Source organism: Octopus bimaculoides, chromosome 14, assembly GCF_046866305.1.
Source record: "Octopus bimaculoides isolate indiv1 chromosome 14, ASM4686630v1, whole genome shotgun sequence".
Lineage (NCBI taxonomy): Eukaryota > Metazoa > Mollusca > Cephalopoda > Octopoda > Octopodidae > Octopus > Octopus bimaculoides.
Genome location: NC_142941.1, coordinates 43,861,650 through 43,875,126, shown reverse-complemented (window position 1 = coordinate 43,875,126; position 13,477 = coordinate 43,861,650). Strand labels below are relative to the sequence as shown.

Sequence of the window (13,477 nt, the reverse complement as noted above, 5' to 3'; positions counted from 1 at the left end):
GAGCAAAGCACTTCATTCCACAATGGTCTGCAATCATTTCGGCATCTGACATGTGGCACCCGTTGCACCTGTACAGGTAATGTCCATCTGATGGAGGGAGTGGGCTTATGTCTACACAAGCATTTGATCACTATGAACAAATCATCTGTGTGGTTGTTTGGTAAGAAATTGTTGAACCCTCGTACATCGTCTTACAACGGGAGAATCCATTATTATATACAGATGCATATATGTATGTATATGCACACACATATATATGTGTGTATATATGTGTGTATGTGTGTGTGTGTGTACATACACACACATAGACACAGACACACATACACATGTACATGCACACACATACACACACGGGCGTGCACATACACACATATATATATCATGATCATCATTGTTTAATGTCCTCCATACTGACATGAGTTGGGTAGATGAATTTGAGCTGGGAAGCCAGAAGCCTTTTTCAAGCTCAACTCTCTGCTTATGCATGGTTTCTATGGCTGGATACCCTTTGTAATGCCAACAACTTCACAGAGGGTACTGGATACTTCTTTTCATGGCGCCAGCACCAGCAAAATACCTTGCAAGACAAGACCCCTTAACTAAGTGACAAGTAGAACTGGGGTTGGTGGTTTTATGCCAATCATGAAATGATAGAGTTTGAGAGGGAGGAGGGAAGTAAGAGATGTTTTGCTGTAGAAGAGTTCTAAGGCTAATGTCTGTCTGTCTATCTGCCTGTCTGTCTGTTTGCCTGTCTGTATGTATGTATGTATGTATGCATGTTGTATTATCATCTGTCTGCCTTTCATGCTGGTATGGGTGGGACTGTATGCATTTTTGTATAACTAGCTATCTTTCTATCTGTCTGTCTTTCTATCTGTCTGTCTTTTTTTTCTGTCTGTCTGTCTGTCTTTCTATCTGTTTGTCTTTCTATAAATCTGTCTATCTGTCTATCTATCTATCTATCTATTTATCTATCTATCTACTTATATGTGTGTGTGTGTGTGTGTGTGTGTGTGTGTGTGTGTGTATCACCATCCACATCCTCATCATTTTCAATATCATCATCATTTTAATGTTCCATTGTCCATGCTATTATGGGTCAATTCGAATTCTTTGAGGCAAATGTTTTATGACTGGACACCCTATTTTGTCTCAAACCATCTGTTGTTTCCCAGCAAAGATATATTTCCCCCATAGTCAGACATGATTTCGCTGAGACCTAGTAACGAGGGACTATGCTTTGTGATGGTGACAGTCATGTATATATATCCAGTGATGTCAAGACACGAAGATACAAACACACACAAATATACACAAACACACACAAACAAACATACATACACACAAACACACATACACATGGAAACACACACAAACGTACACTCTCACACACATGCACACACAAACACACATACACACATTAATTAGTAAGTCTGATCTTGGTCCTGTAGTCATAGCAATAAGCATCCCTGTACACACACAGACACACACACACACACACACACACACACACACACACATACCAAACACAAATTTGGTATCTTTCCCATTTTTCTTCCTCATTCTCTCATTTTCCTTATTTTTCTTTGATGAAGGATATAACCCAGAACATGAGAACCTCTTTTATTTCTTTTCATTTGACATGTTTTTTTTTTTCATTGTTCACACTCTTTTATTGATATTGTCTTGTTTATTTTTCTACTCTTCTTCTATCATGTCTTCATGTATTGTTCATTTGTTTCGCTCCTTACTTTATAATATTCCTTGTTTTACTTGTATTCACAACCATGTAGTCCCGAGTATCTTACTGTCTTAAAAAAATGACAAAACAAGCACATTGAAATTCTGATCCTAAATACACTTTCTAAAGCAGAGAAAGGTATAAATAGTCATGGCTGGAATGTATTCCAGTTTATGTTTCTTGTATGAGGCAAGCACCCACAAATTCAAAATTACCTGGTTGATTGTAAATAGAATGCAGTTGTACAGGAATGGTAGCTTCAAATCAAGGATGTGCCGTGATCTTTGTTGGAATAAAAAAATTAAGAATTTTGACTCAAGGCAGTAACAGTTTCAACAAAAGAACAGAAGTGTTTGTGCTTTGTATGCATGTGACTAAGTATCTTTTGTGAAAATAACAAACTCTTTGAACTTCATTCTGGTTTTAGGAAAACTGTTGGTTTAATTAATACATAGTTTATTAATATGTGTGGATGTGTGTTCTAGTGCACATAGGCATATATATGTATATGTGTATATGCATACATACATATATATTTGCACATATATGTGTGTATGAGTGCGCTTATGTGTGTGTGTATATACATATATGCAGGAGTGAATGCATTTATAAAAATATTACTACAAATTAATGAAAAGTTTTACTTAAAAGTATCACTGAAAAACTTTACTTAAGCAACAACATAATTTCATAAGTAAAATGATTAGTGTTACCTCACCTGTATGGAGTTTACAATGTTTATAATATTGATTCAAAATTTTGGCACAAGGCCAGCAAGTTCGAGTAAGAAGTAAATCAATTACTTTGGCCCCAGTGTTCAACTGGTATTTATTTTATCGACACCAGCAGGATGAAAAGCAAAGTTGATCTTGGTGGAGTTTGAACTCGGAACATAAAGACAGACAAAATGCCACGGAGCATTTTGCCTGGTGTGCTAATCATTCTGCCAGCTCACCACTTTTAAAACAATGTTTATGATATTAATATAAGAACTTGAAATGAAATCAAAGATATGAGGTTGGAGCAACTGTTTTTTGCCATGGTAGGCCATGGTGGAATTTGAACTCAGAATGCAAACAGCCAAAACAAATGTCACACACCATATTTTTTTATCCACCTTGGTGAGGTTTGAACTTAGAATACAGAGATGTGGAACAAATACTGCAAGGCATTCTTTCCTTTTACATTCACTGATTTCAGTCTTTGGACTGTGACCTAGCTGGGAGTACTGCCTTAGAAGATTTTTAGTTGAACAAAGCCGCCATGGGGTTCATTTCTATCAGTTATTTGTTTTATCGATCAAACATTTTTCACATATGGAGACACAACTCACACACACACACACACATGAACGAGATAAAACAAACACATACACACATACATACATAGAAACACAGACATATATATATGTGTGTATGTGTGTGTATATATATATATATATATATATATATATATATATACTATGATTGACCGTTGACCGAACACTATTCAATTTTTTTTCTCCGTGTTTTTCTCCTTGTCTCCGTATTCTTTCTGTTGAAGAGCGTAGCTCGAAACGTAAAGGACTTTCCGTATTCCCGAGCGTCATACTAATACATCTTTTGTTGTTTACACCACCTGTCCTCGTCTGTTGTTGTTTTTTTCGCACATTCTCCCATATATATATATATATATATATATATATATATATATATATACAGGGTGACCCAAAAACACAGAACCCACAAATCTTTGAATAAAATGACACAGAGGAATAGATCAAGATGAATAGTGGTTCCAGCAAGACAGGGCCACCCCCAATACATCAAATGACTCCCTAGCCTGGCTGATAGAGCGATTTCGGGAGAGACTGATCAACAGGAAGTGACATTGAGTGGGTACCGCATTCATCAGACTTGAACCCCACCACCAGATTTTTATCTGTGGGGGTATCTCGAGGATAATGTTTACCAGAACAACTCTCAAACGATTGGTGAACTGAAAGCAGCAATCACACCAGAAATCAGGGAAATCCTCAAAGAGGAACGTGTTCGAGTAACTGACAATTTTGTGTGATTTAATCAAATTTTTATGGCTTGTTTTTTTGGGGTCACCATGTATACACACACACACACACACACACACACATATATATATATATACATATATATATATATATATATATATATATATATATATATATATATATATATATATATATATATATATATCATCATCATCATCATCATCGTTTAACGTCCGCTTTCCATGCTAGCATGGGTTGGACGATTTGACTGAGGACTGGTGAAACCGGATGGCAACACCAGGCTCCAGTCTGATTTGGCAGAGTTTCTACAGCTGGATGCCCTTCCTAACGCCAACCACTCAGAGAGTGTAGTGGGTGCTTTTACGTGTCACCCGCACGAAAACGGCCACGCTCGAAATGGTGTCTTTTATGTGCCACCCGCACAAGCCAGTCCAGGGGCACTGGCAACGATCTCGCTCGAAAATCCTACAGGAGCCAGTCAGGCGGTACTGGCAACGGCCACGCTCAAAATGGTGCATCTCATGTGCCACCCGCACAAGAACCAGTCCAGGGGCACTGGCAACGATCTTACTTGGCTTGCCGGGTCTTCTCACGCACAGCCCATTTCCAAAGGTCTCGGTCCGTAGTCATCGCCTCGGTGAGGCCCAATGTACGAAGGTCTTGCCTCACCACCTCAGCCCAGGTCTTCCTGGGCCTACCTCTTCCACGGGTTCCCTCAACTGTTAGGGTGTGGCACTTTTTCACGCAGCTATCCTCCTCCATTCTCACCACATGTCCATACCAGCGCAATCGTCTCTCTTGCACGCCACAACTGATGCTTCTAATGTTCAGCTTTTCTCTCAAGATACTTACACTCTGACGGGTATTCACATTGACATTACACATCCAACGGAGCATACTGGCTTCATTCCTTGCGAGCTTACGTATGTCCTCAGCAGTTACAGCCCATGTTTCACTGCCATGTAGCATGGTTGTTCGTACGCATGCGTCATACAGTCTGCCTTTTACTCTGAGTGAGAGTCCCTTTGTCGCCAGCAGGGGTAAGAGCTCTCTAAACTTTGCCCAGGCTATTCTTATTCTAGCAGCTACACTTTCAGCGCACCCACCCCCACTACTAACTTGGTCGCCCAGATAGCGGAAGCTATCGACTACCTCTAGTTTTTCACCCTGGAATGAGATAGAAGTTGTTTCCTGTTTGTTTGCAGTCTTTATTGCACCTGAACATCTGCCACAAACAAAAACTAACTTGCTAGTTAACCTGCCTTTGATGTTGCTGCACCTCTTATGTGTCCATAGCTTGCACCGGGTACATCTTATAGAGTTACTACCTACTCCTTTTCTACATACTGAGCAGGGCCATCTACCTGAAGGGGTTTGTGTTTTATCTACCTTCCTACTTATTAGGATTTTGGTTTTAGCTAGGTTGACTCTAAGGCCCTTCAATTCTAGACCTTGCTTCCACACCTGAAACTTCTCCTCTAGTTCTGATAGTGACTCCGCAATTAGGGCAAGGTCATCAGCATAGAGGAGCTCCCAGGGGCAACCTGTCTTGAACTCCTCTGTGATTGCCTGGAGGACTATGGTAAATAATAGGGGGCTGAGGACGGAACCTTGGTGGACCCCTACCTCTACCCGGAATTCATTGCTGTACTCATTTCCAACCCTCACCTTACTGGCCGCATCTCTGTACATGGCTCGCACAGCTCTCACTAGCCATTCTTCTATCCCAAGTTTCCTCATTGACCACCAGATAAGGGATCGGGGGACCCTGTCAAAGGCTTTCTCCATGTCAACGAAAGCCAGGTACAGAGGTTTATCCTTGGCTAGGTATTTCTCTTGCAACTGTCTCACTAGAAATAAGGCATCAGTAGTGCTTTTACCTGGCACGAACCCAAACTGCATCTCATCTAAATTGATTCGCTCCCTAATTAGTTGGGCTATGACCCTCTCTGTAACTTTCATAACCTGATCTAACAGCTTGATGCCTCTGTAATTATTTGTATCTAAAGCGTCCCCTTTACCTTTGTAGCAGTTGACTATGATGCTGCTACACCAGTCATAGGGTATGACTCCTTCGTGTATCACCTGGTTCGTAATACGGGTGACTAGGCTATAGCCAACACTGCCAGATATTTTGAGCATCTCTGCAGTGATTCCTGATGGGCCGGGGGCTTTCCCGGTCTTCATACTCTTAATTGCTTTATCTACCCTGGTACTATCAACTCGGATAGCTGGTCCCTCTATTGGGTCGACATAAGGCAGGCTCTCTTTCTCCCATTCATTCTCTTTATTAAGCAATCTATCGTAGTGGCATCTCCAGACCTCTTTCTTTGCATCCTCATTTAATGCAAGCGTACCATCATCCATGCGAACACATTTCTCTCCTACAACATCACTATTCTCTCTCCTACACTGTCTTGCAACCCGAAATACCTCGAGTCTTTGGTCCTCACGGCGCAGAACATTGGCAAATCTTTCCTTATCTGCTTCCCCTCTGGCTAAATAAACCTGTCGCCTAGCCTCCCTTCTGGCACATTGGTACAATTCCCTGCTACCACCGTTCTTCCAGTCCTTCCAAGCTTGTTTCTTTTGTCTAATAGCCCTGTCTACCTCCTTGTTCCACCACCACGTTACTCTGGGTTGGGAGGGGACCTTACACCACCCACAAATCTGGTCGGTGGCTTTCAACAGGTTGTCCCGCAGAAATCTCCAATTGTCTTCCACGTTGTATGATGCTATATCCCCTTCTATTTCGTTAAATGCTTCAAGTAACTTGTCTCTAAGTCTCTGTCCGTTTGCAGGGTCTTTAAGCTTCCACACCCTTCTTCTCCAAGCCTGTCTAATTCTGGGCACCCATTTTGCCTTGATCCCAAAGTCGCTAACTACTAATCTATGTTGTGGGGTACATTCTTCGCCAGGGTAGGTTTTGGCATTTATAAGCCGCCCTCATATATATATATATGTGTGTGTGTGTGTGTGTGTATATATATATGTGTGTGTGTATATATATGTGTGTGTGTGTGTGTGTATATATATATATATATGAGAGTATTGTAGTTCGCTTGAAGCATTGTCTATTGTTTGTAAAGAATAAAAAGTTTTAAATGGTACAACAATGCACTTTAATACAAACAATGGGTTATATACCTGTTGTAATTTAGTTATCCATAGTCTGATGATATTTTGGAATAAAATTTCTTCTTCAGATATTCTTAGATGGAGTCGCTGCTATTATCAGTTTTCCAAAAAGAAAAGCCGTTGGAAAACCGATTATAGCAGCAACTCCATCTAAGAATATTTGAAGAAGGAATTTTATTCTGAAATATCATCAGACTATGGATGACTAAATTACAACAGGTATATAGCCCATTGTTTGTATTAAAGTGCATTGTTGTATATATATATATATATATATATATATATATATATATATATATATATATATATATATATATATATATATATATATATATATACATACATACATACATATGTGTATTTGATTGGCATGGGGTAATAACAGAAGACACTTGCCCAAGGTGCCACACTGTAGAACTGAGCCCAAAATCACACATACACACGCACACACATATTTCCATGTATGTGTGTGTGTGTGAGTGTTTCTATATATATTTTTTTATACAGAGAGAGAGAAAGAGAGAGAGAGAGAGAGAGAGAGGGAGGGAGAGAGAGAGAGAGAGAGAGAGAGAGAATGAAAGAAAGAGAAAGAGAGTGTTGTTGTGGAAAGAATCTTTGGTTCTCCCAAGTACTAAACTGTTGCTGTCACTAATAAAGGAGCTTCTAGAAACAGTAGCTAAATCTCTGTCAAAGTACACATTACATTCTTAAATTAGAAAGGCCCTGCTGGATAATTTAGTCCTAGACATACCCTTAAAAGAATGGAGTGGTCACAATTGGAATGCTTTTGTTCATAGATTATGGTGATCACAGTACATTTGGGGTGCCTAATAATTGTTTCAGATTTTGGCACAAGTCCAGCAATTTTCTAAAGGGAGGTGGTTAACTGAATACATTGACCCCATTGCATAACTGGTACTTCTTTTATCAATCTAGAAAGAATGGAAAGTAAAGTTGACTTTGACAGCATTTGAACTCAGACTGAAAACAGACAAAAACGCTGCCAAGCTATTTTTCTGGTGCATTAACAACTCTGGCAGCTTGCCACATTGGAATTCTTAATATTTAAAAACTACTAATTCAATACCAATTTTACTGAGATAGATTAGAGTGTGAAAGGACTACAAGACTTCTAGATTATCACATAATACTCAACGGCAAATTGGAGGACACAGTATGCATCTCAAAATATAGGTAGGGCATATCTAGAGAAAATTGCTACATACTTCTTAATAGAAGTTACTTACATATGTCAGCTAGATCTTATGATAATATAGAGGCTTTAGATTATGCTCACCCTTGATAATGGAAAACAAGAAAGGAAAAGCATAAAAAATAAAGAAAAACTCAACATCACCTGATTGAAGCATCTTTTGAAAAGAAGATATATAAAACAAAATGGACAAAAAATATGATTAGAATGATTTGACTTAACATTTCCTTCAATTTAAAGTTGGAGTTGTTCCCCTTACCTTTCTTAACCAGAATTAAACATTTAGCTAATGTGGTGTATATTTTTTTATTACTCAAAGTTTTGCTTTATTTTGTTGTTTTTTGTATTTAGTCTACAATATTCTTGAAATTAATTTGGTTTTGAAACATTATGCAAACATAAACGCATGCACTAGTTCTATTTCACTTCTTTTTATCATTATTATTATTATTATTATTATTATTATTATTATTATTATTATTATTATTATTATTATTATTATTATTATTATTACTATCATTATTATTAGTTAATTTCTTAACATTTAGTCAAATAATTAATTAATTGTTTAATTAATCATTCAATCAATCAATCAGCAAAGTTTGTTGAAGTACTTTTGTCACTATTCGTGACCTCAACAATGATAAACCTTTTCTACTCCAGGTCTGTGTGCTTTACTATATTAAGTATGCTAGAATAAACCATATTATTTGTTTCTCAAATACTTCTTTAAAGTAGCTCAAGATGGAAGTAGTTGTAGTGGTAGCAGTGGTGTTAGTGGTGGTCATGGTTCACATAGAGGTTTTTGTGATGGTATGATGGTAATGGTTATTGGTTTAAAAAAATGTTCTCAACATCATATTGCAATACTGTCATTCTGTCCTTGTGATTTGATTATCATGGAAGTGTTTCACTTTTAATTTTGTTTATTATTCTGTGATATATATATACATATGTGTGTGTGTATATATATATATATATATATATATATGTGTGTGTGTGTGTGTGTGTGCGCATATGTATATATATATATATATATATATATATATATATATATATATATATGTATGTATGTATGTATATATATATATATATGTATATATATATATATATATATATATATATATATATATATATATATATATATATATATATGTATGTATGTGTATATATATATACACACAAACATATATATTTGTGTGTGTGTGTGTGTATGTATATATATTTATATGTATTATATATATACTACATAATATACATATATATTATGTATGTATGCATGTATATATATATATATATATATTTGTGCATGATTATATTTATTTAGATAGATACATACATTCATACATACACTCTGTGATATAAATTTTGTTATAATAATGATGATGATGATAATAATAAAAATAATAATAATAATAATAATAATAATAATTTCTGCTATAGGCACAAGGCCTGAAATTTTGATAATACTAATGATAATGATGACAAAAATAATAATGATAATAATAATGATAATAATGATAATAATAATAATGATAATAATAATATAATGACAAACAAAATCTGTGGGGTAGCCATTTTGATAATTGCTTTTTGTTTCTTTACACCACAGTATGGATTTAAAAACCAGCAATACAATCATCCAGCCCTTGTATGTGAGCGTGCCTAACTCAAGTATCAAACTGAGAAAATACAACACAACACTTCTCCACTGCAGCCCTAGACACGGATGTCTTTTTTATATTTTTTTTATATCCCTTTATATACCAATGTGACAAAGCATGTTTGCATCCAATGTTTAAAGCAGGAGAGAAAGACAAAATTCTGGAGAATCCATCCTTGAAATGTGACTAAATTTATGCTGAACTTCTACGAATTTACAATCTGTCTGTTGACTTTTAAGTGTGGAAGTTTTGAGTTGAAACTGGACTTTTGCTTGTTGGTATCTAAAACCATTCCATTTTAAAGTGGAAGAAAAGAACTGTGGGATAATATGAAATGTTCTACTGGAAGCAAGGAAAAGAAAGAGAACAAAAAAGAAGAGAAATGATGATAACAATAAGAAAAAAAATAGAGGTAAAAAAAACATGGGATAAAATGGAGGTGAAAAGTAAGAACAGTTTATTACAAATGGTGTCGTTTTGATATTTCTGTGAAGATTTACACTCTGGACTGTTTCGAAGAGGAAAAAGAAGAGATGGAAAAAGACAGAGAACGAGAGAGAGAAAGAGAGAGAAAGAGATATATTGAGAGATAGAGAGAGAGATAGATAGACAGAGAGAGAGAGAGGTTAGATGAGAAAATAAATACCTAAATGAGAGAATGAGTGATTAAGGGAGGCAATGATAAGAAAGAGAGAAAGAACAAGAGATAGAGAGACAAGATAGAAAGAATGTGATAAAGAGAGAGAGAGAGAGAGAGAGAGAGAGAGAGAGAGAGAAGAGAGACATGAAACAATAATGTATCGGTGTTGTAATTTTGTAAAATAAATCTCTTAAACAGTGTCCTGGTTTTCAATAAAATTTACTTTCTTGTGATTAAAGTAGACTGTACACTTAAATATATTTCTATAATGGCATGTCATCTTATAAATGAATATACATACAATAGATAATACATACATACATATATATATATATATATATATATATATATATATATATATATATATATATATATATATATATATATATATATATATATATATATGTATATATATATATATGTATATATATGTATATATATATACATATATATATATACATACATATACTTATATGTATACATATATATATGTATATATATATATATATATATATATATATATATATATATATATATATATATATATATATATATATATGTTGATAGATAGATAGATAGATACAGATACATATATATAAACATACACATACATATAAATATATAATATATATATATACCCCACCCCATATATATATACTCTCACACTTATATGCATATATGTATAAGAACTAAGTTTATATACACACACATCCACAGACACATACGCACACATACATGTTCTCAAACATTTCCAAATGCACATAAGAATAAGACACTCATTCATAAGACCTTAAATATATTTTTATCTATTTATCTATTTGTTAATCTCTCAATCATCTATTTATATTTGATAATCCCCTAGTGTTGAAATAAAAGCCAAGTGCATGAGCAGTCTAATAAATCTCTGTTTAACTTAAGCTATTTCACTGGAATACTTTCTGAAATGTCTTTCCGCTTCCATTCAGTAAGATAATTTTAGGAATGGGTTTACACATTTCTCCTTTATTTCTTTCTTTTTCTTTTTTTGTTTTTTTTTGTTTTTAAATTTTTTGTTTTTGGTATTTCCTTTCAAGATATAAACCCTTTTATATCTGCACGTGTCGCTTTGTTCAAATGTAAACATGTATTCAACATTTTATCCTCAGTTAACATTCAATAGCTTTAGATTTAATTTAATTTAAATGTCCAACTTATAGATTGTAAAGGAAACTCCAAATAGAATTCCTTTAAAAATGATCTAACTGAATTGGATTAGGTGTCACTACTCTCGGAATTATAAAATAAAACAAGAAAGAGAGAGATTTTATGAAATGATTTAGTTTGAAAGTGGAAGCATAAAGCTGCATGTGTTTTGATTAAAACAATCTAAATTATGTAATGCATACTTTTAATATAGAAACATTATATAAGACATGTGAATTTCATTGAGTATATGATGATCTGAGTTCAAATTCTGACCTATACATTAGCCATAAATGAACGGGAGAAAAATAAAAAGAAGAAAAAAAAGTACCAAATAGTTGAAGTAGAATTTAAATAAAATTGGATCCAGTCTGTCAGTGCCATTGTATTGGCACGCTAAGATTCCGCTTTTGATAACTGAAGCCATTATATATGTGTGTGCGTGCATGCATGTGTGTGAATGTGTGTGTGTACATGTGTGTGTATGTACGTGTGTGTGTATGTACATGTGCATATATGTATATAAATGTGTAGATGTGTATATGCATATATATAAATGAATCAGTCATAGCAGATGCAGGCATGTGTTTTTGATAGGAATTTTGCTTCCCAAAAACATTGTGAGTAGATTTGGTAGACTTATCATGTAGTACTACATGATAAGACTTCCCCTGTTTCATTATCAGTGGTCTGCTAGTGGGTGACCCCACCTTAGTTGTCAGCCAACATCTTGTTTTAAGTCTTCCTTTACCAAACCTCATGAGTTTATGACTATACCAACCATAATTTCTATCTGCTCTCTCACCCCTACCCCTAACAGATAATGCCTTTTATTCTCTTAAGCTTCAGATATACAAGGTTTGATATGATAGTCTATAAATCTAAACTAAAAAAACAAATAAAATCAGTGACAAGCAGAGTCTCCTTTGACATTTTATTTATTAGCTTCCATGGTATGGCTAAAGCAAGATGTTCTCTGTCTGTCACCTTAATTTCTTGGAGATTTTAAGTATAATTATACTAATGTGTCCATCTGTTCTAATTTAATTAAATTCTATGTCTTTGTGCAGTTGAGGATTGCTCTGCATTTTTAAATTGATGTAATGATTGCATTGTTCAACTAAATGGAGTTGCATGAAATGATCGTACTGCATTACCTCTGGATATCCTTGTTGCTTATTTTGATTTTATATACATACATATATATATATATATATATATATATATATATATATATATATATATATATATATATATATATATATATATATATATATATATATATATATATATATATATATATATATATATATATATATATATATATATATATATATATATATATATATATACACACACACATATATACATATATATGAAAGCACATGGCTCAATGCTCTAAGCATTGGGCACACAATCATGAGGTAGTGAGTTCGATTCCTGTACCAGTCAGCAAGACACTTCATTTCTTTTTGTTCCAGTTTACTCATCCATAGAAATGAGTTGTGATGTCACTGGTGCCAAGTTGTATCAGCCTTTGCCTTTCCCTTGAATAACAGCAGTGGTGCAGAGAGGGGAGTCTGGTATGCATGGGTCTTTCATGCTGGTCTTTCATAAAACAACCTTGCCCAGACTTGTGCTTCAGAGGGGAACTTTCTAGGGGCATCCCATGGTTATTCATGACTGAAGGGGGGGGGGTCTTTACCCTTTATATATATATAAATATTTCTAAGTCTCTCTAAAGGAGACTACGGCAGCTGTTCTGGATATTAATAGTTATGTTGTTAGCTTGGCAATAACTATGTTAGCTTGGCGATAACCATGTTAGCTTGGTGATAACTATTAATATATATATATATATATATATATATAT

General features: G+C 34.8%; 1 protein-coding gene across 12 annotated transcripts in view; it reads left to right on the top strand.

The window, feature by feature from the left end:
* Window positions 1–13,477, top strand: part of LOC106879397 (protocadherin alpha-3) — a 236,745-nt gene that overhangs the window by 63,446 nt on the left and 159,822 nt on the right. For 2 of the 12 annotated variants that reach the window (XM_052973110.2, XM_089362747.1), the window contains exon 3: window positions 9,731–10,622. The exons of the other annotated variants lie outside the window; for them this stretch is intronic. In XM_052973110.2, the coding sequence (XP_052829070.2) occupies window positions 9,731–9,787 (57 nt within the window). In that variant the 3' untranslated portion in view covers window positions 9,788–10,622. Of the gene's footprint in view, window positions 1–9,730; window positions 10,623–13,477 lie in introns of those variants that run through there. 12 annotated transcript variants of the gene reach the window in all.